This window comes from Ursus maritimus, unplaced genomic scaffold, assembly GCF_017311325.1.
Source record: "Ursus maritimus isolate PB19 unplaced genomic scaffold, ASM1731132v1 scaffold_35, whole genome shotgun sequence".
NCBI lineage: Eukaryota > Metazoa > Chordata > Mammalia > Carnivora > Ursidae > Ursus > Ursus maritimus.
This window is the reverse complement of record NW_024426119.1, coordinates 605987-619090: the sequence shown is the minus strand read 5'-3', so window position 1 is coordinate 619090 and position 13104 is coordinate 605987. Positions and strand designations below refer to the sequence as shown.

General features: G+C 42.5%; 1 protein-coding gene across 2 annotated transcripts in view; it reads right to left on the bottom strand.

Moving 5' to 3' along the window:
- The window catches only part of AVEN (apoptosis and caspase activation inhibitor), a 162218-nt gene that overhangs the window by 126749 nt on the left and 22365 nt on the right, over positions 1 to 13104 (bottom strand). Inside the window, exon 1 of one of the 2 annotated variants that reach the window (XM_040620428.1) lies at positions 6554 to 6619. The exons of the other annotated variant lie outside the window; for it this stretch is intronic. Within the exon in view, the coding sequence (XP_040476362.1) occupies positions 6554 to 6604 (51 nt within the window). The 5' untranslated portion in view covers positions 6605 to 6619. Of the gene's footprint in view, positions 1 to 6553; positions 6620 to 13104 lie in introns of those variants that run through there. 2 annotated transcript variants of the gene reach the window in all.

The window sequence follows — 13104 nt, the reverse complement described above, 5'->3', positions numbered from 1 at the left end:
TGAACAAAACCAGGAACAGGAAATAAGGCTCGTATAACAAAAGCAATAAGTATATGCTTATTCTTTTTTCTCCCATTCTTCAAAAGATAAAATCACGTAAGGTGATAATGGTGACCCTGTGTTCTTGGTTTTGTAACCTCCAGACGTAATATGTGTAACACCACCACAAAGGGGGTGGGGAACAGAGCTGTACAGGGGTAGACGCTCGCATACCTCACCAAGCCACCTAACTCTGACGCGGATTCTGATGAGTTACAATGTATACAGTAGAGCCCAGAGCAACCACTAAGGAAATGACCCCCCAAAAAAAATCATTAAAGGAATTTAAATGTGATATTAAAAATATTTACTTTATGCAGAAGAAACTGCAAAGGATGAAGAGAGGAACAAAGTCTACGTGAGACCTGTGGGAAACAAGTAAAGGAGCAGACATAAATATCCAACTGTATCAATGGCGACGCTAAATGTGAATAGATTCAACAATTCAGTCAAAAGGCAGGGACTAGCAAAATGGACGTTTTTAGATCCAACTATCTGCTGTCTACAGGAGGCACATTCAAAGACAAGTATTAATAACGCACTGAATGGTAAAAGATACTGTAGGTAAACAGTACGTTACAGAGCCAGAGTGCCTACACAAGTATCAGACGAAATAAACTTTATTTTTTTATAATAATTTATTATATTATGTTAGTCACCATACAGTACATCCCTGGTTTCTGATGTAAAGTTCCATGATTCATTACTCGCGTCTAACACCCAGTGCACCACACAACACGTGCCCTCCTTACTACCCATCACCAGCCTATCCCATTCCCCCACCCCTCCAAAATAAACTTCAAAGCAAAAATTATTATGAGACAAAGAAGGACATTACACAATAAAAGGGTCAATTTAGGACAAAGATGGGACAACTATAACATATGCTCCTAATAATCGAGCCCCACAACATATGCAGCCAACACTGACAGAACTGAAGGGGGAAATTGTTCAACAATAAGAGATGGAGGCGTCAATACCCTGCTTTCAGGGATGGACAGAACAACTAGACAAAAGCTACCATATGCCCCACAGAACCAATAAAAAGATTTACTCACTGCAGCCATACTGCTATTTAATTTACAACAATAATTTACATGAAATTACAAACTGCTTAGTTGAACGGGCCAGTCTATGAACAGTATGTTTGGGCAACACTTTTTTTTTTAATTTCCTCTTACCTTTTCTTTCAAAAGAACAACCATCTGCCAAGAAAATATTTAAAGATTATCTTTATCATGAAGAGCCCTCAGATAAGCCAATAAAACTTGGGAAGTTACTACTAGCACATAGCTAAACAAGAGCCTATGTAAAGCCTTTAATACTCAAAAACCTAACTCTTGAAGGTCCTTGTTTACTTTCAACTGGAGTACAGGGGCGTGGAAATGGTTTTCCTGCTTTGAACCTAATAAGGAGGTCGGAAAACAGTCAATCACATATTTTTCAACAACCTCCCGTGTTCCTCACAAAAATGTAATTACACCATAAATGGGAACAGGTGGGATAGAAAGACAGGCAAGAGAACACATTTAAGGAAATTCCAACATAAGGTCACTGGCAACTAATTTCAGTAATTAGGTAATAATGTCAAATACATCCAACCAAAAATGTTATAATGTGTAAAATTGAAAAATTATATTAATTGACTTTAAAAATTTAAATTGTTACCAAGCTTTAAAATAGATCATTACTTAATAGTCTAATTGCCAACTTTTATATTTGTTGCCCTATTCAGGTCATTTTTTATTCAGTGGCTGGTACTTCACTACTTTAAAAATTAGTCTAGAAAAAATTATAAACCATCATAATTGAAGAGTTAAATGACAGCTTTTGCTATTAGGAAAGTGTGCTAGCCCTGCACCCCAATGTTTACAGAGCAATGTCAACAATAGTCAAACTATGGAAAGAGCCCAGATGTCCACTGACAGGTGAATGGATAAAGAAGATGTGGTGTATATGGAATACACACCAAAATGGAATATTAGCCATCAAAAAAATGAAATCTCGCCATTTGCAACAACGTGGATGGAACTAGAAGGTATTAAGCTAAGCGAAATATATGAGGCAGAGAAAGACAATTATCATATGATCTCGCTGATACATGGAATTTAAGAAATAAGGTAGAGGATCATAGGAGAAAAGAGGAAAAAATAAAACAAAACCAAAGAGAGAGGCAAACCTTAAGAGACTCTTAATCATAAGAAACAAACTGAGGGTTGCTGGAGGGGAAGGGCGGACGGATGGCGTAACTGGGTGATGGACATTAAGGAGGCCATGTGATATAATGAGCACTGGGTGTTCTATAAGATGAATCACAGACCTGTACCTCTGAAACCAGTAATACATCATGTTAATTTAAAAAAATAAAATAAGTATGCTAGCAAAAACAATTTTTATGTAGCATCAAGAAGCTAAATTTCCATTAAAAATTGAAAATATGTATATATACACTATATACATAATATACAGGTAAATAAGGAGGTTTCCATTTGTCATTGTGTATTAAAATATACATTAGAACATGAGCATATTTGAAATGCAATATATGGCATATATATGTACATTATCTACTGAGCCCAGAACAAGGTACACAGTATTTGAGCTCCAAAATACTCTAGCCAGCAAGAAGGGGGGGAAAAAGTAGTCCAAACCATCCTCAAATTCAGAGTTTCTCTAGCAAGAGAATTATCTACAGCTTTTCTTGTCCTTTCCCATGACTGGTATGTGATAAAGAAGAGGGGGCAACGGAATCTGAGAACAGAGAAAATGGTTCCCCAATCCTCAAAGTAGCTGCTCAGTGATACTTCTCCCAGACCTCTTCACTCATCCCCAGTCCTTGTTTTTTTAAAGTTTAATACTCTACATCCAACGTGGGGCTTGAACTCACAACCCAAGATCAAGAATCACACACTCTACGGACTGAACCAGCAAGGAGCCCCTCCAGTCCTTATCTTTCTTTCTCCAAGTCCTTATATCTTATCTTTCTCACCTGTGTTATTTTGCTTCTGAAGGTTGGCTAGAAAGAGAAGGCACTGGAAGGTAATTACCATTTGCAGGCAGTCCGTACAAGGGCTAGAGTATGGGATATCTTATTGTGAAGACCTTGAGAATTTATGCTTCCATAATTTAAGGGTCGTTTGGAAATTAGACTGCAGTAACTTTATAGGACTAAACGGTGATTTCACACTATACTTTGTGGAAGTCCTTTTATGGGCTCCTTGTGGAAAAGAGGGGTAAGTGGCAATAGAATCAGTCTCATTCATTTAATCTGCTTTACAACTGGAAATGTAAGAATTCAGGCTAAAAAAGGTTTGTATGTTGTTACTTATTAAGATTTATTTATTTATCTTGGGGGGTGGAAGGGCAGAAGGAGACAGAGAAAATCTCAGCGGACTCCCCACTGAGCCCAACACATGGCCGATCCCACAACCCTGAGCCAAAACCAAGAGTCAGACGCTCAACCGACTGAGCCACCCAGACACTCCCAGACTAAGAAAAGGTTCTAAAAACTACCAAATGAGGGGTGCCTGGGTGGCCCAGTCAGTTAAGCATCTGCCTTCAGCTCGGGTCATGATCTCAGGGTCCCGGGATAGGATTCAGCCCTGAGTCCGGAATCCCTGCTCAGCGGGGAGCCTGCTTCTCCCTCTCCCTCTCCTGCTCCCCCTGCTTATGTGCTTCCTCTCTCTCCCCCCTCCCTCTCTCAAATAATATTAAAGGAGAAAAAAAAAACTAACAAGTTAATCAACCTTGCAAGTCCCAATCTCCAGGTAAAATTCTATGAATTAGGTTAACGTCAACAACTTTTCATTAAAAGATTTTATATATACAAATACATACTTGATAGGAGGCCTGCAGGTAGACTCTGGGCATTCCTGGGCAAGTTTAGTGTACAACCTCACTCACCTTGACTACAGTGCTCAGAGGTCACTTTCTCCTAAGGGGGCAAGGGACAGGTCAGGTGCACACGCCTCTGCTTCCTCTTCCCTGGTATTCCAGCACCCGGCCTTAACGGCCAGATTTTCCTTCCACGGTCTCAGTTAAATTTTCACTCCTCTTATCCACCAGCACAGGACTGGTCTCCTTGGTTACTGAGGTTTTAATATCATCACCTTCCACTTTCCAGAAAACTTACAGACCATTAAATAGCTGTTGTTTATCTGGCCAACTTTAAGACACTCCCCAAACTCTCAGGTCACCAGAGGGAGAGAACTTAATTAACAGGGAAACAATTACTGAACCAGAAGGAACCCAAACAGCCCTGGTGCGGCCTCTGCCCTCAAGGGAGATCATGTAGCCATCACACCGGGCCAGCCGACCCTCTGCTGAGCCTGTGATAAGGTCTGCACCCAAATTAACCACGTCGCGTCCTTCATAAGCACAAACTTCCAATTCCTCACACATAACGGTTTCTTAAATGCCTCACAGCGTTGAGTTGTTCTAATCGAGATGAACTCGCCAGGAGTGACTAGGCCATCGCAGCTGCCCCTGCACCACAAATTTTGAAAATAAAATTAAAATTAAAAAGCACCTGTATTTTTAGTTCCCTCTCTGGACACATTTCTTTCTTTAAATATACCTTTAAAATGGCACTTATCTTCCATCTGTCTGTCCTACAATATATCTGAAAAGGACTGCTTTTGTTCCTTGCAAACATTCCTCCTACACTGCTGCCAACATTCCTTCGACAACCCTTTTTTAAAGATTTTTTCACTTATTTATTTGACAGAGAGAGAGAGTGAGTGCACACAAGTAGGTGGGGTGGCAAGCAGAAAGAGAGGGAGAAGCAGACTCCCCGCTGAGCAAGGAGTCCGATGAGGGACTCCATCCCAGGACCCTAGATCATGACCTGAGCCGAAGGCAGACGTTTAACTGACTGAGCCACCCAGGTGCCCCTCAATGACTATTTAAGTGTCAGTCACCAGTTCAGGCACTGGGAGTACAAAAACAAATCAGACAAGGTCTTGTGCCTTAAGAACCCAGAGTCCTATAAGAAATCAAAGAAGCAAACACATACTTTATGAAGTGTGATATGTGTGCATGTGCCTCCCTAAGATGTTATAGGAGCACCGAGAAAGCACCAGCAATGGAGGAGAAAGAGATGGAAGACATCTTCAGGACCAGCCTTGTTGGAGGAGGAAGGCATTTCAGGTTGAGGGAACCATATAATTCAGCTCCGGCTGAATTTAGCTGTGGACGTGTGGCCTGAGATTAGTCTAGGGAAATAAGCACCCGCTACCTCCTGCTGGAAGGAGTTCCCAGACTCCAAGAGAATTAGCAAAGAAGATGCCTATAACCAAGGGATAACAGCTGTTCAAAACAAAACCCAGGGAGGTCAATGGGAAGATGGTACCAGGAGCGGCATGGTTTTTAGTCTTCCCAAATGCCCCATGAAAACCACACAGAGCAACTAGGATAGCATGATCAACACTCCATGGAATACATGCATGCAAACCTAGGCGGCAAGCTCTCTCCACAAAGCCCCAAACATGAACGGATAGGAACAAGTCAACAGTCCCAAGTCCTGCATGGTACCCGTGCCTCTGAGAAGCAGAGGGAGTCAGGCGGACATCAGACCTGAGCATCCCAGAACAAACAACCGGTGCTCATGAGGAAGTGAGCAGGCCCACTGAGAACAGCAGCTGGAAATGTTGGGTCTTGGGCACACCAAGAGCTACTGGGTAGGAGTTCACAGAAAAGTCTTGAAGGGGCCAAGCCAGTCTGGGCCCCATGAACTCTCAGCGGTAACTGGGCAAAGCTCCTCACAGGACACAACTCCACTCTGAAGAGAAATCGCTGAGGGTAGAATCCAAAGCTAGCAGAACAGAGACAGTGAAGAAAAGGGGGAAAAGAAGGGCCAGACTGGGAGAGGGGTGACAGGGAGGAAGCAAGGACTCACCGCATGGGAGAAGGTTTGTATTTCTGCATTCAAAATAACAGAGGAGGGTACTTCAGAGCCATGAACCCTGAAAACTATCCTTTATTATTATGTTCAATAGCCAGCATATAGTACATCATTAGTTTTTGAAAACTATCCTTAAGAGTGTCTTATCACAAACAACAAAGGACCGTGTTCAAATCCCGTATGAAGTTGTCATCACAAGGACAAAGATAGTAAGGATAGGAGCATTTACATAATAAGTCAATATATAAAAACAAAGCACCCAAAATTCTTTATTGTAATACAATTTCACTGTTTTAAGTGTGTAACTAAAATCCCACCCTCAGTCTTGAGGGGCAAAGGATTTAAAAAAAAAAAAGAAAAAGAAAAAAAGAACAGCTGTCCATCTCAATCTTGCTCAGAGACATCAACACATGAAGAAAAAAAAAAAAAAGTGGGGTGGAGAGAACCCGAAAACAGAGGAAAAACATAAGCCAACCCACAAAGCAGTTTTAATAACAACCCACAGGGCTCCTCACTCCATCCTTTTCCTTCTCCAAGTTCTTATCTCGTTCTCATAGGTGTTATTTTGTTTCAGAGAGTTTGATAAAAACAAGAGGCATGAGAAAGTCATACCCGTTTGTTAGCAGAATCAGGAATCTTGGCCAGAACAACTCTTCTCTCCATTCCTAGATTCTCAGATGCCCTCCCCGCTCAGCATGGAGTCTGCTTGAAAGTTTTTCTCCCTCTCCCTCTACCCCTCCCCCCAAAACATTCACTTTCTTTCAAATAAATCTTAAAAAAAAAAAAAAAAAGGTATCTCAGCCATAATCTCCTGAGCTGCAAAATGTAACCCATATCTTTTATAAACTATTTGTAACAGGAGTTTTTGATCCAGTCAAGACACTTCATCACACCTGTGAACCCACCATTAGCTAAACCCGAGCGTCTCCACATGCTGGTAACGCTACAGGGCCTGTAAGAATAAACAATGGCAATACTTTAAAAATTCCCTCCTCTTGTGAGCTGCTCCGTTTTTAAAACACCATGGGGATTTTGACAAAAACATTTATTTCCTTTATACGGAGTTCTAAACCACTGACTTCTAAATAATCTCTGAGTTTATCAAGCTTATATTATCTGCCAGGTGTCTCTCCACCTACAGTGAGCCCACCCATCCCAAATTCACTCCCTCAGTCCGCTGGCTAACAACTCATCAAGAAAGCAGAGAACGTATGCTCAGCTCCCCTATAAAGGAGACAAAGCAGCCACCACCACATGCCATCTTCAACCGCATGGAGATCCCATTGGCCTGTCAATAAAGTTAAGCACTTTGCTCAGAGAAGTCCCTTCCTGGGACACCTGAGTGGCTCATTCAGTTAAGCCTCTGCCTTAGGCTCAGGTCATGATCCCAGGGTCCTGGGCTCAAGTGCCTCATCGGGCCCCTTGCTCAGTGGGGAGCCTGCTTCTCCCTCTGCCTGCCACTCCCCCTGCTTGGGCTCCCTCTCTCCCTCTCCCTCTCTCTCTCTTTCCGAGAAATAAAATCTTTAAAAAAAAAAAAAAAAAGTCCCTTTTCACCAGCTATTTTGGAACATTTTTCACTTAAGATTTTTCATGCAATATTCCTGTTACCATGTAGCTACCAATTTAATAAGATGTCATTATCAAGATAAGTGATTTCAGCAAGTCTTATCTGAAGTTCTACAAGGACTGAAAAACTCTACAATCTGCCCACTATTTATTCTAGGAACACTTGTAAGCACTGCATTGTCACACACAATTCTTTTGTTTGCTATTGTGCTCTACCCAATGCATACAGCAGGGTCAACAGATTTTTTTTTAAGAAATGCAGTCTTTTCTTTTTTAATGTTTCACTTATTTTCTTTAGTAATCTCTACACCCAACATGGAGCTCGAACTCATGACCCGAAGGTCAAGAGTCACGTGTTCTTCTGAGTGAACCAGCCAGTGCCCCTAGGGTCAATAGATTTTTTTCTTTAATGAAATCAACAGTCTTCTCCATGCCTCAAAATAGAGGTTTCACTACCAGACAATGTCCCTTCCTGCCTTTAGAATAGAACTTCTCACCGATACCTTTGTAAGCTTGCTTTACACTATCAGTCCATGGAGGCAAATTGAAAATTTAGTTGAAACAATACTATCTCTCTTAAAGCATCCACGGAAATCATCTAGTTTAAGCCCTGAGGCTTTAGAGAGGAAAGGAGGTTCAGAAAAGACTTGCCCAAAGTCTCACTTCACAGCAGAAGCAGAATGACGAAATCTGCCTAGAATGCAACCCAGTGCTTTTGCAAACAGGTCTCTTGACTGAGCAAAATCGTAGTAAAAGAAAGCATTCTTTCTAATGAATTTTCTAAAACCTTTATGGAATTTCTACTCAAAACTCCTACCAGTAGAAAAAAAAATAATGACACTGTTTAAATGGCAAAAGCAATAGAGCAAGTCAGAGACTAATGATTCAAGAACCATCCTCCGATGTTGAGGCCGCCTTCCTTACACCAGTGACGCTATCTTGATCTCTGAAACTCATTCTTGTTCAACTATCTTACGTAATTTCGAGGAAGTCCTGGAAGACAGGTTAAGATCTTACACATAAGGATATATACACAGATGAAATACAGTTGGAACAGGTCACATACCCACTCCAAACACTTAGCATCCATAAAAAGAGCACATCTCTGACACAAAAGCTTATTCAACTTCAAACCATTCGTAACAGTCATTTAAAACAGCAAGGTTCACAGCGTGGGGAAATGGCTCGATAGTAAAAAGTCACTCACAGTTAAAAGCAATAAATACGACCAGAGATCGGAGGAGAGGACCACACATAATCAATAACAATAAAGAAAAGATACGCAATTTGAAAAGAGTTGACAAGCATTTCCAAACATTGTAGAAAGTACTTCAGAGCAAAACGAAAACAGAAGATGATGTCAACTGGTGACAAACTGGTTTAAAAAAAAAAAAAAGGCAACTGTACAAAACAGGTGTGATCTAAATCTATGCTTCTTTAAAAGATTAATGCCACCATCTGGCAGAAAAGCCTTCTCCCACCACCTCACAATTCAGTCAAACGGACTGCCACCCTCACTGCGCCTTCATCAGAGACGGATCGAAGTTACGGACGGGCAGCTCGAAATCTGCGTGCCTTCGTCACATCATTCAGCTCCCCACGTCACATCATTCAGCTCCCCACATCACATCATTCAGCTCCCCACGTCACATCATTCAGGTCCCTTGGCTGAACTTCCATCTTCTCTCTCCTTGTGATGAAAAGCTCAACTTGCCCAAGACCATTACCAGAAGACATAGCCAGAAACCCAAACTGAGCTGATTGGTGAAGATCTTTCTCTGCCAAAGGAAACCTGTGAAGTCTGAGGAGGAAATTATATAACCTAAGTGTGCAGATACCAACATAAGGAATCAAGAAACACAGAAAAGCAAGAAAATATGACATTACCAAAGAAAACTAATAAAGCTCCAGTAACTGACCCTGAAGACATGTGCTGTCAGACAAAGAATTCAGAATAATTGTCTTGAGGAAGTTTAGTGAAATACAAACCAGGTCAAATTTCAGGAGATACAAGACCTAATCTCCACACAACTTTTTCTTCTCCCTGTCTTTAGTCAGGGGCCAAACTCAAGCCCTGACGAGCACAAGCTGTTTGATCTCCCAATCCACACTAGAGAACAGTGGACCTACCAGAACTCTCTCCCTCTCAGCACCCACCTCACGGGGGACAGCCCACGTACACTGACCAAACGATGAGAAGGACATCGCTAGACCAACCACCTGTCAAGTCTGTCTTTGTGCATGTGGCTTAGTGGACACTGCTGAGATAGGTCGTGTGTGCTTCCCCTTCTCTAGCCTTCTACCAGCTCAAGCTCCTCTTTTGAATTTATCCTCCTTTTCAGCTCTTCCCTGATGAACAGAGTTGTATAAAATGTGTAACATCTCTCTGCTGTGGGCTGGCTAAATTCTTCTGGGTGTTGAAATCTTTGCTTTCTCTTCAAGAGCACTCGCACATGACAACATTAACACGAAGAGAAAAGGAAGGACGTGCTCACGGCACTCCAGCGAGTGGCTCCCTTAAACTAGAAGCCAACAGAAATCAAAGGACAGCTACTGCAAAAATCGTATGTCGAGACTTCATGTGCAAATATTTCGTAGACGGAATAAGACGGCATTGTTTGCAATGAAGATGAGTGCGCGTTATTACACTTACAACCTGCTTTTGCCACACAACGCATGACATTTGAAAGGTGCTCGGCTGGCACACACTTCTTTTCTGGCTAAACTGTGTTCTCTCACTCCTTAGCCATCAACTGAATGACATCATATGGCTACAAACAAGCAAAAACCCCGTCCTTCTGATCCCCACTACTTTAGCCAAAATGGAGAAACAAGAAAATGCACTTTTCGGAGGCAGACAGATTGGACAGACAATTTCCCCTATGAAAGGACAGAATACCATAATCTGCATTTCCCTTCTGCAGCTCTTTTCAAGTGTGACCTTTAGGAAGCTCTTCCAACATTGGGGAGGCAAAAACTTTAATTAAAAGAAAGGGCAGCAAAGATGGCTAAGGAAGGGAGAAAGCTTTTTACCTTGCATTAGAGAAAGGTGGATTTTCTCAAAGCTCCCATTCGCGAGGACAAAATGCAAATCCCAGGATCAGGATTTTATCGAACACACAAGCTAAGGGCCTTGAAGCTGGGCCACAGCGCAGTGTACCTAATAACCGCAGTTTGCTAGAATTCCCTTGGCGTTGGCAGTGCTAGCATCACCTTATCTTTTGTACAACCGTGAGACCATTTATCAGTCTTCACAGAAATTTAAAGCAACACTTCATTCCACCTTCTCAAGATCCCCAACAACATTGTCCAAATACTCCTTTGTGAAAGAGGCGCAAATTAAACTCTAGTATTGCTTTCTTCTAACAAGGAGGCCTGTGGATTTAAAATCCTAATTGAAACCCTCAAGAAGAATAAACTTGAAAAAGCTAAAGCCTATTAGGACATGAGCTCTAGCTGCGGCAGAATGAAAATGCTGTCTATTCCTGTAACGTGCTTAGCACATCGCCTCCAAATAGTACCCTCAGTGGGATTTCTGCAGAGGCAACATTGACGAGACTGAAGTAATTGGAAATTCAGAGCCCTTCCCTGAGAGTACGACACTGTCATCATAACTTTGACAAGGAGAAAAGAAAAGAAACTGCCCGGAGTGTGAGATATCATTAAGATAGCTCTGAGTGCGCTGGGTCTCAGAGACAGCCCTAGAGAATAAAAGGGACAGGAAGAGGGCCCTGGGAAACAGAAGGTCTGCCCTGAAGAAAAGGTCACAATCGCCAGCCGGGTAAGCCTTGCTTCCTTCTACACAGCCCCAAGACCAGCTTCAGGCTTTAGCCACAGCAATTCGGTGCATGAAGGCAAAAGAGAGAAAGGGAAACTCCGTGTATTCTTCCATCTAATGGTCCTGAAGCCACTCACAAAGCAGCAAGAGTAAGATTCTCCCAGGACGGAGTCCCGGTGCAGAGCGGTAGATTCTGCGAGCTCAAGCACACACCCTGCTTGAAAAAAAGGCAGTCACAGGCTTACAACTCTGCCGAACGGGCAGGCTCTTCTCTTTCGCCACCGAGGAGGGCTGGCGACCTCACTTCCTCACTGACAAAGTATTTCACGTCGTAAATGATAGTCCTCTCGGTCTGGAAAACTTACCCTTTTAGGATCTGATGAAAATTACAATGAGATGGCTCTCCAATAATTATTTCCTTTTGTTCCACTTACACAGGGTAAAATACCAAGTTCTAGTTCAGACGAATGTAGTCATAAAACCACCACCACGATCAAGATACAGAACAGTCCCATCGGCCCCAAGTTTCCCATCATGCCCCCTCTCCAAGGGTTCTTTCATTGAAAGTACATTCACAGTAGATCCGTCCTTGTGATCAACAGCGGTCCGTGCCTTTTTCTGGCTAAATCGTGGTGCCCTGTGTGGACGTACCACAGTTTGAGTATCCATTCACCAGTTACAGAATTTGGGCTGTTGCTCTCGGCAATGATAAAAAAGCCACCGTGAGCATGCACAAATGTAAGTTTTCATTTCGTCTGAGTAATTAATACCCAAGGGTGGGGTTGCTACATGACAGGATAAGCGTATGTCTAACAGGGTAAGAAGCTGCTGGGATTTGGCTCTGTCATTTCCTACGCATCCCACTAGTCAGACAGCGATTTCTTCTTGTGGTTTTAGTTTGCATTCCCCTGAGAACAAACGTTGTTGAGCATCCCGGAGCTATTTGCCATTAACATGTCTTCATGGGCGAATTGTCTATTTAAATCTTTTTCCCATTTTTCTTAATGGGTTGTGTCTTCCTGGATTTTGAAGGTGCTACGTGTTTTCTGGATGGAAGTCCTTCGTTGGATATGTGACTTGACAATACTTCTCCCGCTCTCTGATATTTAGAATTTATTCCTTAGAGTAGTTTGGGGTTCACAGCAAAACCGAGCGGAAGGTCCAGAGATCACCCACATGCCCTCTGTGGTTATCTTTTCATGAAAAACAGTTGATATGTTGGACTTTCCTTTTGCCGATCATGCTTCTGGTGCTATATCTAAGAAATTTTGGCCTAACCCAAGGTCACAAACACTTTCTCCCACGTTGTCTCCTAAAAGAAGAGCTACCCTTCCATTCATTTCAGGACAGTTTAACTCATGGAGCAGTTATTATAACTGCTTTAAAGTCTCTGATAATCTCAGTATCTGGATCATCCTGGAGTTGGCATTTGTTGACTGTGTTTTGTCTCAAGAATTGGTCACATTTTTCTGCAACACTGTGAAATTTTAAATGCAGGATAACATCCTGAATATGAAGTCGTGTGAACTCTGAGTCCTGTCACGAATCCTCTGAAGGGCGTTAGGATTCTGTTTGATCAGGCAACCGATCTGGGGAGGTTCAGACAGCAAGTCCTCCCTCCTCCTCTGCAGGCCATGGTTCCATGGTCACTCAAGTTCTCAAGGCTTTTGCTACACGGCTTTGAGTCCATTCCCCCCAATCCCCCGCCCCACCATGTGCAGCGCAGGGCAAGTCCTAGCCTCAGGCCAGTTCACACACACAGGACCCTGTTCCAGCTCTTTCCTCTCTAGGATTCTCCCAACCTGCTGGCCCAAAGGTG